This window comes from Drosophila simulans, chromosome 3R, assembly GCF_016746395.2.
Source record: "Drosophila simulans strain w501 chromosome 3R, Prin_Dsim_3.1, whole genome shotgun sequence".
NCBI lineage: Eukaryota > Metazoa > Arthropoda > Insecta > Diptera > Drosophilidae > Drosophila > Drosophila simulans.
In genome coordinates this window covers 10,793,616-10,807,358 of record NC_052523.2, presented here as the reverse complement: position 1 = coordinate 10,807,358, position 13,743 = coordinate 10,793,616, and the positions used below count along the sequence as shown (strand labels likewise).

General features: G+C 46.2%; 1 protein-coding gene across 1 annotated transcript; it reads right to left on the bottom strand.

Annotated features, from left to right (window-relative positions):
* Positions 1-252: 252 nt before the first annotated feature.
* On the bottom strand, positions 253-13,510 carry LOC6727957 (broad-complex core protein isoforms 1/2/3/4/5). The gene is made up of 5 exons (XM_039295315.2): positions 12,747-13,510; positions 3,892-3,985; positions 2,701-3,832; positions 2,413-2,622; positions 253-2,286 (listed from the first exon to the last, which is right to left on the bottom strand). The coding sequence occupies exons 1-5, from the start codon at positions 12,811-12,813 to the stop codon at positions 910-912; spliced, it is 2,880 nt and encodes a 959-aa protein (XP_039151249.1). The 5' UTR covers positions 12,814-13,510; the 3' UTR covers positions 253-909.
* Between the last annotated feature and the right edge of the window lie 233 nt (positions 13,511-13,743).

Sequence of the window (13,743 nt, the reverse complement as noted above, 5' to 3'; positions counted from 1 at the left end):
TAATTCTGGTTGATCTGCAGTTGAGAGAGGGGCTCGTGGACCCAAGAGTCGTGCGTTTAATTCATTTTGGGGACTTGGGGCTGGGTTCCAGGCACATGGGCATGTACAACAATTAACAAGATCCGGAACCACTTCTGGGTGAAAGTTGAGCGCCGAGCTGAATACGATCGCATGTAACCGAGTTATCTGAGTGCTCATTGAAAAGGTCTGGCAAGTTAAAACTAAAAACGAGATACATATAGTGTTCCTTTCTTTTTGATCCTTTGCAGATGACGGCCCGTTCCAGTTTTACATGGTTACATATGGTCGGGGCCGATGTCGTTACTATACTCGTCGGTATATGGGGCAATATGTATGTATGGGGGGTGTTCATATGCATGCGTGATTGGTGTTGAGATACATTCGTAGTACGATATGTGTGTGTATAAATAATGTAAGAGCTGAAAATCGAAGTCGAAAGTGCGACTGGGGGGCGTATTAATCTACAACATACTGCTCTACACATACATTATTAAACGATATCAATATGTTTAACATGGGCTTAACTCGTATTGCAACAGGGCCAATTTCCAAAGTGCTAAAATTAAGTTTGTAAACCGATCGTTGATCAGCTGATCTGATACGATACGATACGATACGATACGATACAATACGATACGATACGATACGATACGTTAATGATTCGTGAGTCTTAGCTGCTAGGGATTCTAAATGGTGTGCTGGGCGAATGCTAGGCCTACCAAACTAACCAATGTTCATGTGGGGTCAGGTCATTACAATTACATTAACGATATTAAGTGGTATAATAAATAACTATAATTAGCAAACATAGATTCGGCTGATTCCGCTCCATGCTGTGTGTAATCAAATGCATAATTGTCTGGGCCACCGACGATCGATGGGGGGGGATCACTCCGCATTCTTGATCTCGCTAAGACTGCGACAGGCTTCCCGTTCCCGCTCCCTTTCGCGCTCCCGCTCGCGCTGCTCCTCCTCCAGCTTGAGCACCTTGCTCTTCAGTCCGCACAGGATCTCCGCCGTGGCTATGTTCTTGATGGTGCTCAGGTCCAGGTGCTGGCTGTGATTGTTGTTGTTGTCGTCGCTGTTGCAGTTGTTCCCGCCGTGATCGGTCTTCCGATCGTGGTGGTCATGATCTGGGTGATTCTGCTCCATGCTCCTATTGATCGCGCTCAGCAGCTTGTGCTTGCCCAGTGCCAATGCTAGACCATTGTTGTTGTCGCCCGGCTTGCTGTTGTTGTTGTTCGAGTCCGTTTCCATGTCCAATCCGCTGTTGTTGTTGTTGTTGTCATCGTACTTGCGATCATATCCTGCTCCAGCCATCTCGTCGACGTGTCCATTGTTGTTACTTAGGTTCTCCGCCGGCGGCAGTTCCGTCTCCACTTCCCGCTTGATCAGCTGAATGTCGGGCGTAGGAGTCGCACATGTGGGCGTGGCCTCTCTGTTCCTGCTCCCGTTGGCATTGGGTATCTGGACCAGATTCAGTGCCTCCTCATCGTTGTTGCAGTTGTTGGATTCCGGACTTCTGCTGCTGTTGTTGTTGTTGCTGCTCTGGTTCTGGTTGTTGTTGTTGGTCAGGTGATGGCTCTCCACCAGGCGGATCTTGAAGTTGTTGTTGTTGTGCGTGGATGGTGGCGGCGTCTGTGGCACAATGGTCGTAATAATGGGCTCCATAATGTTGTCCTGGGCGTGGCTGTGGTTGTTGTTCAAGGCGTCGTCATGTTGCTCGGCACTCGGATAGCGTTCCCGCTCCATCTCCTTCAGCCGCTTCTCGCCACCCAGCTCCGTGTTGTAGTGCATCAGGACCTTTCGCTTGGCCAGATACTTGTGCTGCTTGCGCGCCGAGTCCAGCATCTTCTTGCTGTTCGCCTGCAGGATGGCAAAGGAGTTGCTCTCCGCCTCCGTCAGGTTGAGACTGCCATTGCTGCCGCCCAAGTGGTTGTAGTTGTTGCTGCTGCTGTTGTTGTTGTTGTTCCTGTTGAGATTCTTCATGAAGGTCTCGGCCAGCGTGGCCTTCGACTTGATGTGCTCCCGGAAGCCGGCGTAATTGGGATTGCCGGAACCTCCGCTGGAAAGGGGCGTGGGGCAGCGGTTGGGTCCATTGAGCGAAGGCGACGGCGAGGACTGCTGCGAGGACGGTACTCCTCCATAGCCGGCGGCATGGCCGCTGGTGATGTTCACGCTGTGCGTTCCACGCTCGTAACGGCACTCGGTGCCGTCGCTCTCATGCGGCGAACTTATGTCGCTGGTATCGCTGTCCAGGTTCTTCTGCAAGTGAAAGTGAAAGGTTGTTGCACTTAGAGAAATATTCGTAATAAGCTTCAGCTTTATGTTTCAGCAGCAAAATTGCTTTGTATTCTGGTATTTTAGTTGCTTAGCCTTTAGTAAACCCACCTCTGTGTGCAGCCCCTTGATTTTCATGGCCTCGGCGACCTTCAGGAAAACGGGCAGATCCTCGTACTTGACATTCACCTGGCCACTGTACATAAAGTCGAGCAGACCGGCCATGTGACTGGCCTCCACGTCGGCCATCAGCAGGATGGGGTGACTCGATGGGTTCTCCAGGAAGATCTGCTGGAAGTAGGGACTGCAAACGGAAAGGACCTGCAACGAAAAGGACCAAACGAAAAGAGGGTGCGATGCATGAGTACGGGAGTTCCTGGCGTTGAGCCGCTAGTTTACCAGTTTGTGTGCCTTGAATATCTTGCCGCCGGCTGCGATGGTAACGTCCACCATCTTCTCATCCTTCTGCAGGGAGTGGAAGCCGCGGCACATGTTGCCATGGAAGTTGTTCCACGACAGCAGGTACTGATCGATGGTATTGGGATCGGCGTAGGATTGCTGCTGCTTGTGCGACGGCTGGTGCTGCTGCTGGTGGAGCTGCTGCTGGGCGGCCTGGTGTTGGGTGGCCGTGATGTGGATCTGCTGCGCCGTGGTGGGTGGCGTACTGGGGCGCGGTGTGTGCGGCTGGTGGGGATGAGCGAGTTGGTGGTGCTGTTGCTGCTGCTGCTGCAATTGCTGTTGATGTTGTTGCTGCTGCTGATGCTGCAGCTGTTGCTGTAGCTGGTGCTGCTGCAGCATGTGCTGTTGCTGCTGCTGCAGGGCGTGCTGCAAAGCTGGTGGCGTCGACGAGGACGACAGCCGGTGTGGATGCGGCGACAGGGCCTGCTGGTGGCCCAGGAATCGCTGCTGCTGCTGCTGCTGTGCCTGGTGGTGATGTTGCTGCTGCTGCTGCTGTTGCTGCTGCTGGCGTGCGTGCTGCTTGATCTTGACCATGTTCTCCTGCTGCTCATGTTCCCGCTGGCGCATAATCTCTTGCTTGATCTTGTACTGCTGCATGGAGAGGTCGTCGACGCTCTTGGACAGCTTGGCCATCTCGCTGTTGCTGTTGAACTTGCTGTTCGATAGCATGGGCTTCAGATCGAATTTGTAGTCACCAGTGACTCCGCTGGCAGCGGCAGCCAACTTTCGCTCGGCGGCCAGAGCAGCACGCTCCTTCTGCCGCCGGATGAGCTCATCAATGTCCATGTAGGCGCCACTGGTGGCGGCCGCAATGGCCGAGGCGATAATTGGATCATCCTCGAAGACGCTGTCGTCCAGGGTCTCCCTGAGCGTCTTTGTGGACGAGAAGAGACGCAGTGAGGGATCGTTCACCTGGTCGCTGAAGTACACGTCCATCAGTGTGAAGAAGGGCCATTCGCGTCGCTTGGGCTCCTCGGACATCTTGATGGCCTTGTACTCCTGCAGCAGATTGTTCCACTTCTTGATGATCTTCGACAGCGGCAGCGGCACATTGAGCTCCCGTTCCACCACGCTGAGGAGTAAGGGTCAAGATTAAATAGGAGCTATGCAATGGGATTGCTGATTACTTACGCCCAGGCATATTTGGAGGCATTTCGCTTGCCTGTGAACAAAGGCGACAGTTCCGCCCGCAATCTGATCAATGATTTGACTTTTTCCGCCTCCCCTGCAAATAAAGAGAGGAAACCATGCAAATCAATTACAGTTCGCTCGATGTTTTTGGGCAAGAATTACAGATAGTTAGGCCTGCGAAAATAAGGAGATAAATCGAGGGGCATTGATCTGGCTGGCGGCCACTTTCCACCTGCCAAATGCATTTCAAGTTTAAGCCGCACTCCATCGATAAAGACCTCTGGCCATAACGGTGGCCGGAGTGGCGAATTATAGAAAACTGCACTGCAGGTTTCAATGAACCCGAATGTCGGGAGTCGGACTGGCACTCGGAATCGGATAATCACTGCAATCATCTGGCTGCGGATCGGCATCGATGCCTGCTCGGCCATTTACGGCTCTAAGACTTGTGGTTAATTGCTATAACGAATCTAGTAACTTTTACCCACTGAAACCGCGTACCAGAGCCCAAAATCGTAACTGGCAAAACCGAGGTAGCAGCTCTGGGCCACACAGCTCTTTCTACACAGAAAGAAAATCAGATAGAAGTTGTTAAAAGGTATTCAAAGACTTAATACCCAAAAGCTCATTATGTCAAAACCCCATGAAATTTTGGAATGTATTCTTCTGGCTTTTCATATCATAGAAATTTTTTTCTCAGTGCAACCATTCCCATCTCCGTTTCCAGTTGCAGATGCGCATGTCCGTCAAGTGATCGCTGAAATGCAGGAATGGCTGCCTCTGCCCGGTTACATGGCACACACACACATGCACACGCACAGTCGAGTAACCATCAAGTATCAAGTATACGCCACGTACAACGGCACTGTGTATGTACATACATATGTACATACGTATGTACGACGATGTCCATAATGACTGAAAACTATTCAACGTTGAAGAATTCATTAGCAGATTTCACTTTCGCTCATGACGACGCCGTTCGCGTTTTCTTATTTCTCTTAGCCGTCTTTCTTTATTTATTTACCGTAATTTCTACTCGTTCACTTTTCCCGATGGCCCCGTCTTCGGGCCAAGTCTTCGGCTTCGGATTTTGCATTTCGGCTCTTCGTATTTCTCGCAACGTTTCTTGACTTCGGCTGCGGTCGATTTCTTGTCTTGTGGCTGCACTGCATCCAAGAAGTCGCACAAGCGCCGCTTTTCAGCCTTGCTGGGTTTTCCAACTGATTTTCTTCGAGAGAAAATTGTTTGCCGCTGCAGCGGCGAGCATTCGAAGCCGGATCTAAGAAAAAGCTCGCTCGGCAATGGCGGCAGCCGCTTTGATTCGGCTGGGAACAACTTGGGAAAAGTTTGGTCACTGCATTCTGCAGACTACACCGAGAAAAATCATGCTATATTATAATGTAGTAGTTTATTTTTTCTCGTTAAAGCAATTCTCTTCAAACTCAATAATATATTTGCTGTTATTTTAATACTGTTTTAAAATATATTAAAAATGAATATATATAATCGTAAAAGTAAAACACTTACACTTGTGTGAATATTTTATGCTTGTCATAATAGTTTTAAGAAGAAATGCATAATTTTAATTTGTTTTAAGTGTAATCAAAATTTGATTGGATTTTCCGCTGACTCGACGGCAAGAATGCCCGATGCACTGGAGTACTTTCTAATTTCGGCTCGCCTGGGGCTTTGCCTTTGTGAAACTCTATTACTCACTGGCCTGGTCTATGTCAAGGTAAGGGGTATTAGATCGACATCAGTTCGCTGATGGTTGAGCAATTCCCAAGCCCCCATTCGATTCGTTTAATGGTTTGGCAGCAGCAGCATTATAACCTAGCCCAACCCAAAAGAGCGCTCGTTAAGAAATCTCCGCGTCAGATTCGAGAAATACGAAACACAAATAAAGCACGAAAATTGCTGGCCAGCCAAATAAGTAAACATAACAAGCTGAAGACTGAAAAAAATTCGCAGGCAGCGCCAGCTTGCAAAACAACCTCAACCTTCTGCGTTGCTCTACGCGCTTGATCGTGACACGCTGAAGTTCCACGCTCCCCTTTCGCAGATACAGATACATATACATTCGAGTATATACATATATATATATATGCTTGTATATCCAGGGGCCAAGGGGCAGAAGACTGCGAACTGAAGACTGAAGACAGCTCTGGCTCACACAAAAGTTTCACTTTCTTCGCAACAAGTTTAATGCGTGTGGGTCTGAGTGTGTATGTGTGTGTGTGAGTGCTCGTAAGAGTGCTCGGGTGTTTGAGTGTGTTGGTTTTGGCCACTTTATGGGGCCCCTGGGCTTACTGCTTACTGCTTCTCGCTTCTTTCGGTTTCTACTTTCCGTTTGCGCCCTTTTATGTAACCCAAATCCTCGGATGCTGATGCCGATGCTGTGGTGGTCGCTTCTTGCGCAGACAATCCAATTCGCTTGCCATCGGGCGAAGAAACAACGTTTACCGTTAGTTTCTCTTTTGGCCTATATTTTTCGGACGAAGCATCGCCGAAGTGGAGTCGAGTCTTCAAGCCAACTCTTCTCGCCCGATGACGATTCTTTATCTGCCTCTCTCCATCACTATCGCTACGTTAGCCGTGCTTCACTTCCGTTTGGAGCACTTTCGTGGGTCGAGAACCGGTTCTACGGCTCGGAAATGCAGGCCCATCGTAGCTTACAAGCATGGGTACACCGCAAGAATTGGATTATAATGGGTCTGAGACTCTTGAGAATCATTATTTATGATCTAACAGCAATGTAGGTTATTTTATCTGTCTCTAGTTGCAAAAGAAGTTAGATCCTAGATAAGTATCTTTATAGAGCTGCTCATTTCTAGATTTTCAAGTAAAAGTGAAAAAGTATTTCTTACTGTGCACGCTTTGTATGGGTCTGGGTTATTTTCTTTTCTTTCATTTCGGGGATCTTAATGATTCTTTCTTTGGTTTTTGGGCATGTTTGGGCGTCCAATCACGTTGCCTTTATAATTGGCTTCTACTTCGAATTCGAATGTTATTTTTATTGCCACGGACTATGGCTACTTAGAATGGCTAAAAGTGTTCACTGTTCGATGGATAGTTGGTAGTAAGCTTCTTTTGGTCGGTTCCATTGTGCCGAGCCGCGTTCGCTTCGTTTCGTTTCGCTTGCTTTCTTTTTGCCACGCTTATTTGGCTTCCTGCACTTTTCTTTTTCTTTCACCAACAGGCAGATATTGGTAGGCTATGGCAAGTTTTCTTCTTGCTTAATTCTTTGTTTGTTTGATTAAACGTGGAATTGTTAACCGTGACGCTTCGTTTTTTTTTCCTCTCTTCTTTCTTCTTGTTAGACTCCGCGTGTCCACAGTTTCTGCGCTTTCAGTCTCCTCTTTGCGTGAGAATTTCTAATTGGGTCAGGATTTGTGTACGTCTTTCTTTCTTTCTTGTTCCATCCAACTGCAAGCGGGAATTAATGAAGCATTTGACGTGCCCTACTCCCGATAACCGAATACTGAAAGTGATAGGCAGATCGCAGAGGCCGGAGAATGGAACTGGATTGGATTAATGGAATGGCACTCTATGCCAGATTGGGCAGAGATAAGGTCTGAGGGGCGACATTGATTGATGGAAGCTGCATTGACAGAGTCGGATTCTTAATAGCCGCGGATTCCTTCAATTTACAATTTACAATTCCAATTTAAAATCCCTAGAATAGACAATAGATTGCGTTCCAATTCTACTGAACTTCGAATTTCAAAGTAAGGCCCCTGCAAATGTAAATGAATACTAAAACAGAAACCTGCAGAAATAGAGTCTATTTTGCTTTCGCTGATTCCATGCAAAGTTCACCGTGAACTTCAAAAAGTCTTGCGCTGCCATTCGCTGGCAAAAATGCATTCAACTTGAATGCGATGCCCAAACGAATGCCAGAATTCGTATGGGCCTCAGCTTGGGCAAGAGCCACGGAAACCAGACTCCCAATACGAATCCGATTGCATTGAAACTGTAGCCGACCGTCATGTGGCTTTCCATCAGATGCTGTTTCAGTTTGGTTTTCTACAGCCGCTGCTTTTCTTTCGGTATTTTCTCCGCACGCCAGGGACCAGCGGCTATAATGCGCATACGCCCCGTGTGCCAGGCGGTTTGTGGCTGCACTTACCATGTAAGTCATCGACCAAGCTGCAGCTTCAGCTTTAGCTTTAGCTGCAACTTCAGCTGCAGCTTCAGCCAACGGCTAGTGGCATTTAATTCTTGGCTTTTACTTTCTCCCAAATGATGCACAAATGAGTCTGGAGATAGCAGTAACCAACGGGCGAACGGTAAAAGAAACACTCTTGTTTGTTATGATTTTTCCAGCGAAAACCTAGAAGAAGAAAGTCAAAGCCAAACAAAGACGTTCGTATGTGTGTCTGTATGCAGTTGCTAATAGGCTGGCTGGATGGACGGATGGATGGTTGGTTGGATGGAAAAGCGGGAAAGCCTCGGATGATATAAACCAAAACTGACAGAGTCGTGGAACCAAAGCAGCGAGGCAACTTGTTGCGGGGAATTTTCTATCTTTCGCCAGCGGGCTTTTCTCTTTGTGCTTGCTGCTTTTCCATTTTGCAGTTGAATGTACGCTAACCAACTGTGGAAATTCCGCACTACATATAATCATGACCAGCAACATCATCATCATCATCATCATCATCATCGGCATTACGATCATCATGGCAATTATCATTATCCTCGACATCGTCAGAAGTAATTTAGGAAAAATATTTTTTATGCGCCTTCTTTGTGCATTTCTCTGCGCCGTTGCTTTGGGAAATTTTTGTTTAACTTTTCGTGTACATACATGTACATGTGTTTGTATGGAGCACGGTCTTTACTTTGGCTGATTTTTCCATCTGCAGAAGCCAAAATTCGCTGTAATCTCATTGTTTGCGAGAAGGTTTATGAACTTTTACAAAAGATTTTTGCTCTCCGCCTCTCCCAATTGCACTGTTTGTCATGCACTTGGAGCTTGCTGCACAATTTCTATCTCCCCTTGGCATTTTTTCGAAAGTGCAACACGGCGGATGAGCGATTTCTGGCCGGGGCTAAGTGCAAACATTTACCATTTGCATGCTGGCATTTTCTAAGCAATTACCGCCCATGTGATTTAACGGCTTGCTAATGAGTATGGGCAATGGACAGACACTTAAATGTGTCACCGAGAAAATCACTTTTGCTTTCATCAGCACACACGACGCATTAATATTCTTATCGAGGCTGGCCAATCGCTGCGAGCCGATATAGCCACCTGATTTCGGTGCGTTCGCACGATTCGCTGGCTTAGCTCGACTTAACTTGGCTCAGCTCAGCACACTCGCAGTCTTAACGTCGAAAACTTTCACTTTGCGTTGTCAGAAGCGGCAGCAGCATAAAGAAAAGGAAAAAAACGGAAAAAAAAGAAAAAACGCCGTAAACCTAAAGCTCTAATGTTAATGTAAATAGCGGTAAGAGCCAACATACACACCTACATGAGTGGTAGATACAGATACAGATACAGATACAGATATACGCATGGCATTACGTGCTGTCGATACATCGGGGTAGATATTGAAACAATGCTTCAAAGCGAGTGCGAAAAAACCCGAAAAATATTCAAACAACAAATCATTTATTAAAACCATTGTTGATGTTGGCGAACCTCAAGATATCTTGTCCGCCAGCCAAGAAAATAAAAATCATATTAAATTGCGGCATCTTACATAAAAACTTAACCTTCCCCACACGTTAGCCAAAATGTTTTTTATATGATTTATTTGTTGTTTCGCCGTTTCTGATCATCAGCGCCCTCGCCTGCAATTATCCACTCGAAATGAGATGACTTGTGGTTGTGCATTAGTAGCGCTTCGAATTTAGTTTGTTAACTTTCTATCGAGCGCCCAAGACAGCCAGCCAGCCCACCTAATGTTGGGAAACTATAAACTATTACTCATCCGCACTGATTTGACGTCTCAGCATCTTCACTTTCTGGGTCACTTCTTCTACCCCAACACCTATTATTCAATTCCAGTCGCAGAGCGAACGAAAAAGCAGAGGAGCCCCAAATTGAAGCGGACCTAAAGTGAAAGTTCTAATAAACCAGTGCCAATCCAGGTGTGCCATAGAGGGCGCCACTGTTGCGGTAGTCCGCGAAGTCAAAAGAAAGGTAAGGTATAGTAGTACGATACCATGCGAAACACCCGATGAATGGAGGATGTAAAAATAAAATTAAGCATTTCTTTCTCTGCCGATTTTTGCGGCCAGCCGCCAGTCTTGTCTGTTCGTGCGAAATACAAATGCTTCATTTATGTTTCTTTGCATTTTGGCGAACAATAATGTCTGCGGCGAGCGCGATTCTATCATGGGTAATTTCGAATTAATTGCAACTCCGGTGGAGAAATGTGTCTACGTTTTTCGTTTTGTTCCTCCTTTTTTTTTATATATTTCCCCTATCGATCACTGACTTTGTTTACGAGGCCCTGGGCAGTTACGTTGTTTTTTTTTTATATTTTTTGGTTGCTAAGCCAAGAGTCTTTTCTCCGGATTGCATAAAAGCAGCCACATCTGCCTCCAGCTACTGAAATTCAAATGGTCGTACATCTGACTTCCAGCCGCACTTCTATCTTTTTTACCAACTTTTGCTCGCACGTCGGATGGCCAATTAAACGGCCGCCGAAAACAGCACTAACCCACAACGCAGGCATTATAAAAGAATTAATAAGCAATTGCATAACGATGGCTACGTGTCGGAGTAGGAAGTTGGCTGAATAGCGCTAAAAATGTGAGAAATTCACGCAAGCTCCAGAGTAGAAAGCCCCAAATATCTAGCTCTAATGGCTTGCCAACTTAATTGGTTACTAAGGCCATGGCGTATTTTCACTTTCATAATATGCAGAAGTGTCTAGTGGCTAATGGCATTGGTCAGATCATACGATTTCATCATCTGCCGATTTGATGCTAGCGACGGTATCTGTGACTTTCCTATGTCTTCGAGACAAATGACCAGATACAAGATGGCGGATTGCATAATGTCCATACGAAACGAAAATAGAAAACAGAAACAACAATCGGAGAAATAACACTGAAGAAATGGATGGTGTGATATATACAAATAATTTGTAGCGGTTTATCATCTAACGGCATTATTGGGCAACCTCCACTCCAATCCAATTCCAATTCCACTCCAACACTCCAAAACTCCAACACTCAGCTCGCCAACGCCAGCATTTAAACTATTTTCTTGTTATGTACTTCAGCAGTGTTTTGGCATCGATTTTTGGCCAACAGAAAATCCGATGCGTCATTCGCAATAATTGCGCGTGCCAGGGAGTCAGACATAAAAAAAATATTTATGAAACTAACAGGCTCGCTCATAAATTGCTGTGGCGAGCACATCGAAATCGAACCCAAAATCGAAATCTAGCTGGCCCTAGAGCAGAAGCAAATCATATACAAATATTACGTATACGTTCGAGAGAGATCCACACGCGTCGCGCAGGAACTGTTGCAATCTGGAGACCGACCCAACGATGGGACATTGAACTCGAAACGAACGCGAACCTGCCCAGCCGAGTTTGTAAACAAACTGGGCTTATGTAATCGCTTAATTATAATGGAAATGAAAATGCCAAAACGACGGCAAGAAACTGTGCTTTTTGTTTGCTGGGAATGGTAATGGTAGATGGTGGATGGTAATGGTAAAAGGTAAATGCCAGTGGTAAACAAGCTTGAAGGCTGAGCTTGTAGGGATATGCATTTCTGGTTTGCGCTCAAATCCATTTGCATGGCAATGAAATGTGCCAGAAAGTGGGTCAGCTTATGACAGGACTCGAAGCCAACGAACAACATTCACCCACAGAGAAAGAAAATCTAATACGATATACGTATGTGAAATTAAAATGTGACAAGTAACAAAATGAATGTAATATATGTAAAGATTTTAAGCAAAAAAAAAACAATGCATATATTATTAAATATATATATATATAAATCTCTAAAATTTCAGAAGGCAGTAAGGATTTCTTTCAGAGATTCGCCTGAGAAACCGACATTACTGGCAACGGGGAGAAATTACCGAATGGCTGAAAGGAAACATAAATTCTGTACCCGAAAAGGGATCTTTCTTTCTTTTATTACTCATTGTGTCTGTAGAAGTGGCAGCGACGTCGACGGAGGCAGCGACGGCTACTGCGACGGCGAAAGAAAAACGAAGAAACGAAGCAACAACTTTCACCTATTAATATTCGTGTCGTAGCAGCGGCAGAAGCGAGCTGCCAAAGCCAAAGCTAAAGCTGAAGCTAAAGCCAGGCCAAAAGACCGAGACCGAGGCAGAAGCAGAGCCAGAGTCAGAGATACAGATACATTGCCAGCCAAAGATACAGATACTGCAGAAGCAGAAGCAACAAACAGCTAGTCACTGCCGATGCTCAACGACGGCAACACATCGCATATAGCATCGCATGTAGCATGTAGCTCGAAACTCCCAACTTCAAACTCCAAGCTCCAAACTGGCTGCAACTCCAGCCAGTTGGGTCCCCTTGCTGGGGGAAACTTTCTATAAAAAAGCAGCTTTTGCTTTTTGTTTTCAAAATTTCTTTCTGGCCGCGCAGGTTGCCCGAGTGCACGACTTGGTTCGATCGTTTGTTTGTTTGTTGCTTTCGCTTGGCATTCTGCACTCCAATGGGTCACCATCCTGACTCGAACGGATCTGAAATGCGTTTGTTACTCCTCTTATAGGTAAAACTAGCTTAGAATATTTGTATCTATAGTTTTTCCCTACAGCATAGTAAGGCAACTTGCAAAACCCAAAGTAGATCTAGTAGTTAGTAACTACTGCTTGTTAGTAGCTAGCCAAGTTCAAGGCAACTTACAACAATATCTGGTCGAGTATTGACAATTCGCATTGACTGTGGGTGTCATAATCTCGTTGGCAGCCATATCCAAATCCAATTGTTTGATAATAATAGCGCTGTGTGCTAGGTGTACTCCAATCCCGATTGGTATCCTTGAGCTGTTCGGGAACTTTCCGTAATCCAATGGGCGCACACAAAATATATGTTATTTTCGTTGATAGTTTCTCTTCTCGAAGCTTATTTGGTTGGCTGTCGGTGGCCGGTTTTCATTGTAGCATATCAATATTTGTCATTCAAGTGGCACTCACGCACCGAAACACCGAAAAATCACTTTCACTTTTGCGTTTTGATATGCAGAGAACACAAGGCAGTTAATAAATACGGATGCGTGGTCTTCAAAATCCGGAGAGGGGGAGTGAAATTCAAGATCGCAAAACCACAGAGTCAAAAGAGGACAACATTTTGATTGCACTTGGGCAGCATGATGCTGTTGCTATTCCACACTTTTCATATGATCTTGTTTTCTTTTCGAGTATTTTTCTTATATGATTTTCTAGCTATGAAGTTTCTGCGCAGGCGCGACTTTCTACGAGCTGGGCTGGCGATTCTTGCGCGCCGAACGGTGGAACGTAACGTCTGCCTCGAAACGCGGTAGACGTCTGTGCGGCAGCGCGCAGTGAAACCAGCGCTTATCCTCAAAGATCGCTAAGAAATTTCATGCCATTCCATTTCGTTTCTCAGCGGCAGCGACGCTTTCGCTTGCCGCACTCACACACCTGCAAGGTGGAAGCTCTGCCGTTGGTTCTTCGGCTCAGGAGTGCTTTTACCATTTCTTTCTCTCACGCATACATGCACGTTCGAGCGCGCGCACACACACACACATATACACACGGGCCATAGCAAGTTTGGTTCTTCGTTGAAGTCTTTTGTTTTGGTCCGCAGTTTGTGTTTGCCATGTGCTCTGAGTAAGAGTTTCGCCTTGGGAGCCCACTCTCGCACACCAAAGCCGAAATGG

Excerpts from the sequence above, each read along its gene's own strand:
- LOC6727957 (XM_039295315.2), bottom strand. The coding sequence starts at position 12,813 with ATGGCTGCCAACGAGATTATGACACCCACAGTCAATGCGAATTGTCAA. Across the intron at positions 2,623-2,700 it reads TATTCAAGGCACACAAACTG|GTCCTTTCCGTTTGCAGTCC; the intron begins GTAAACTAGCGG and ends TTTTCGTTGCAG. Across the intron at positions 2,287-2,412 it reads TCAAGGGGCTGCACACAGAG|AAGAACCTGGACAGCGATAC; the intron begins GTGGGTTTACTA and ends TTTCACTTGCAG.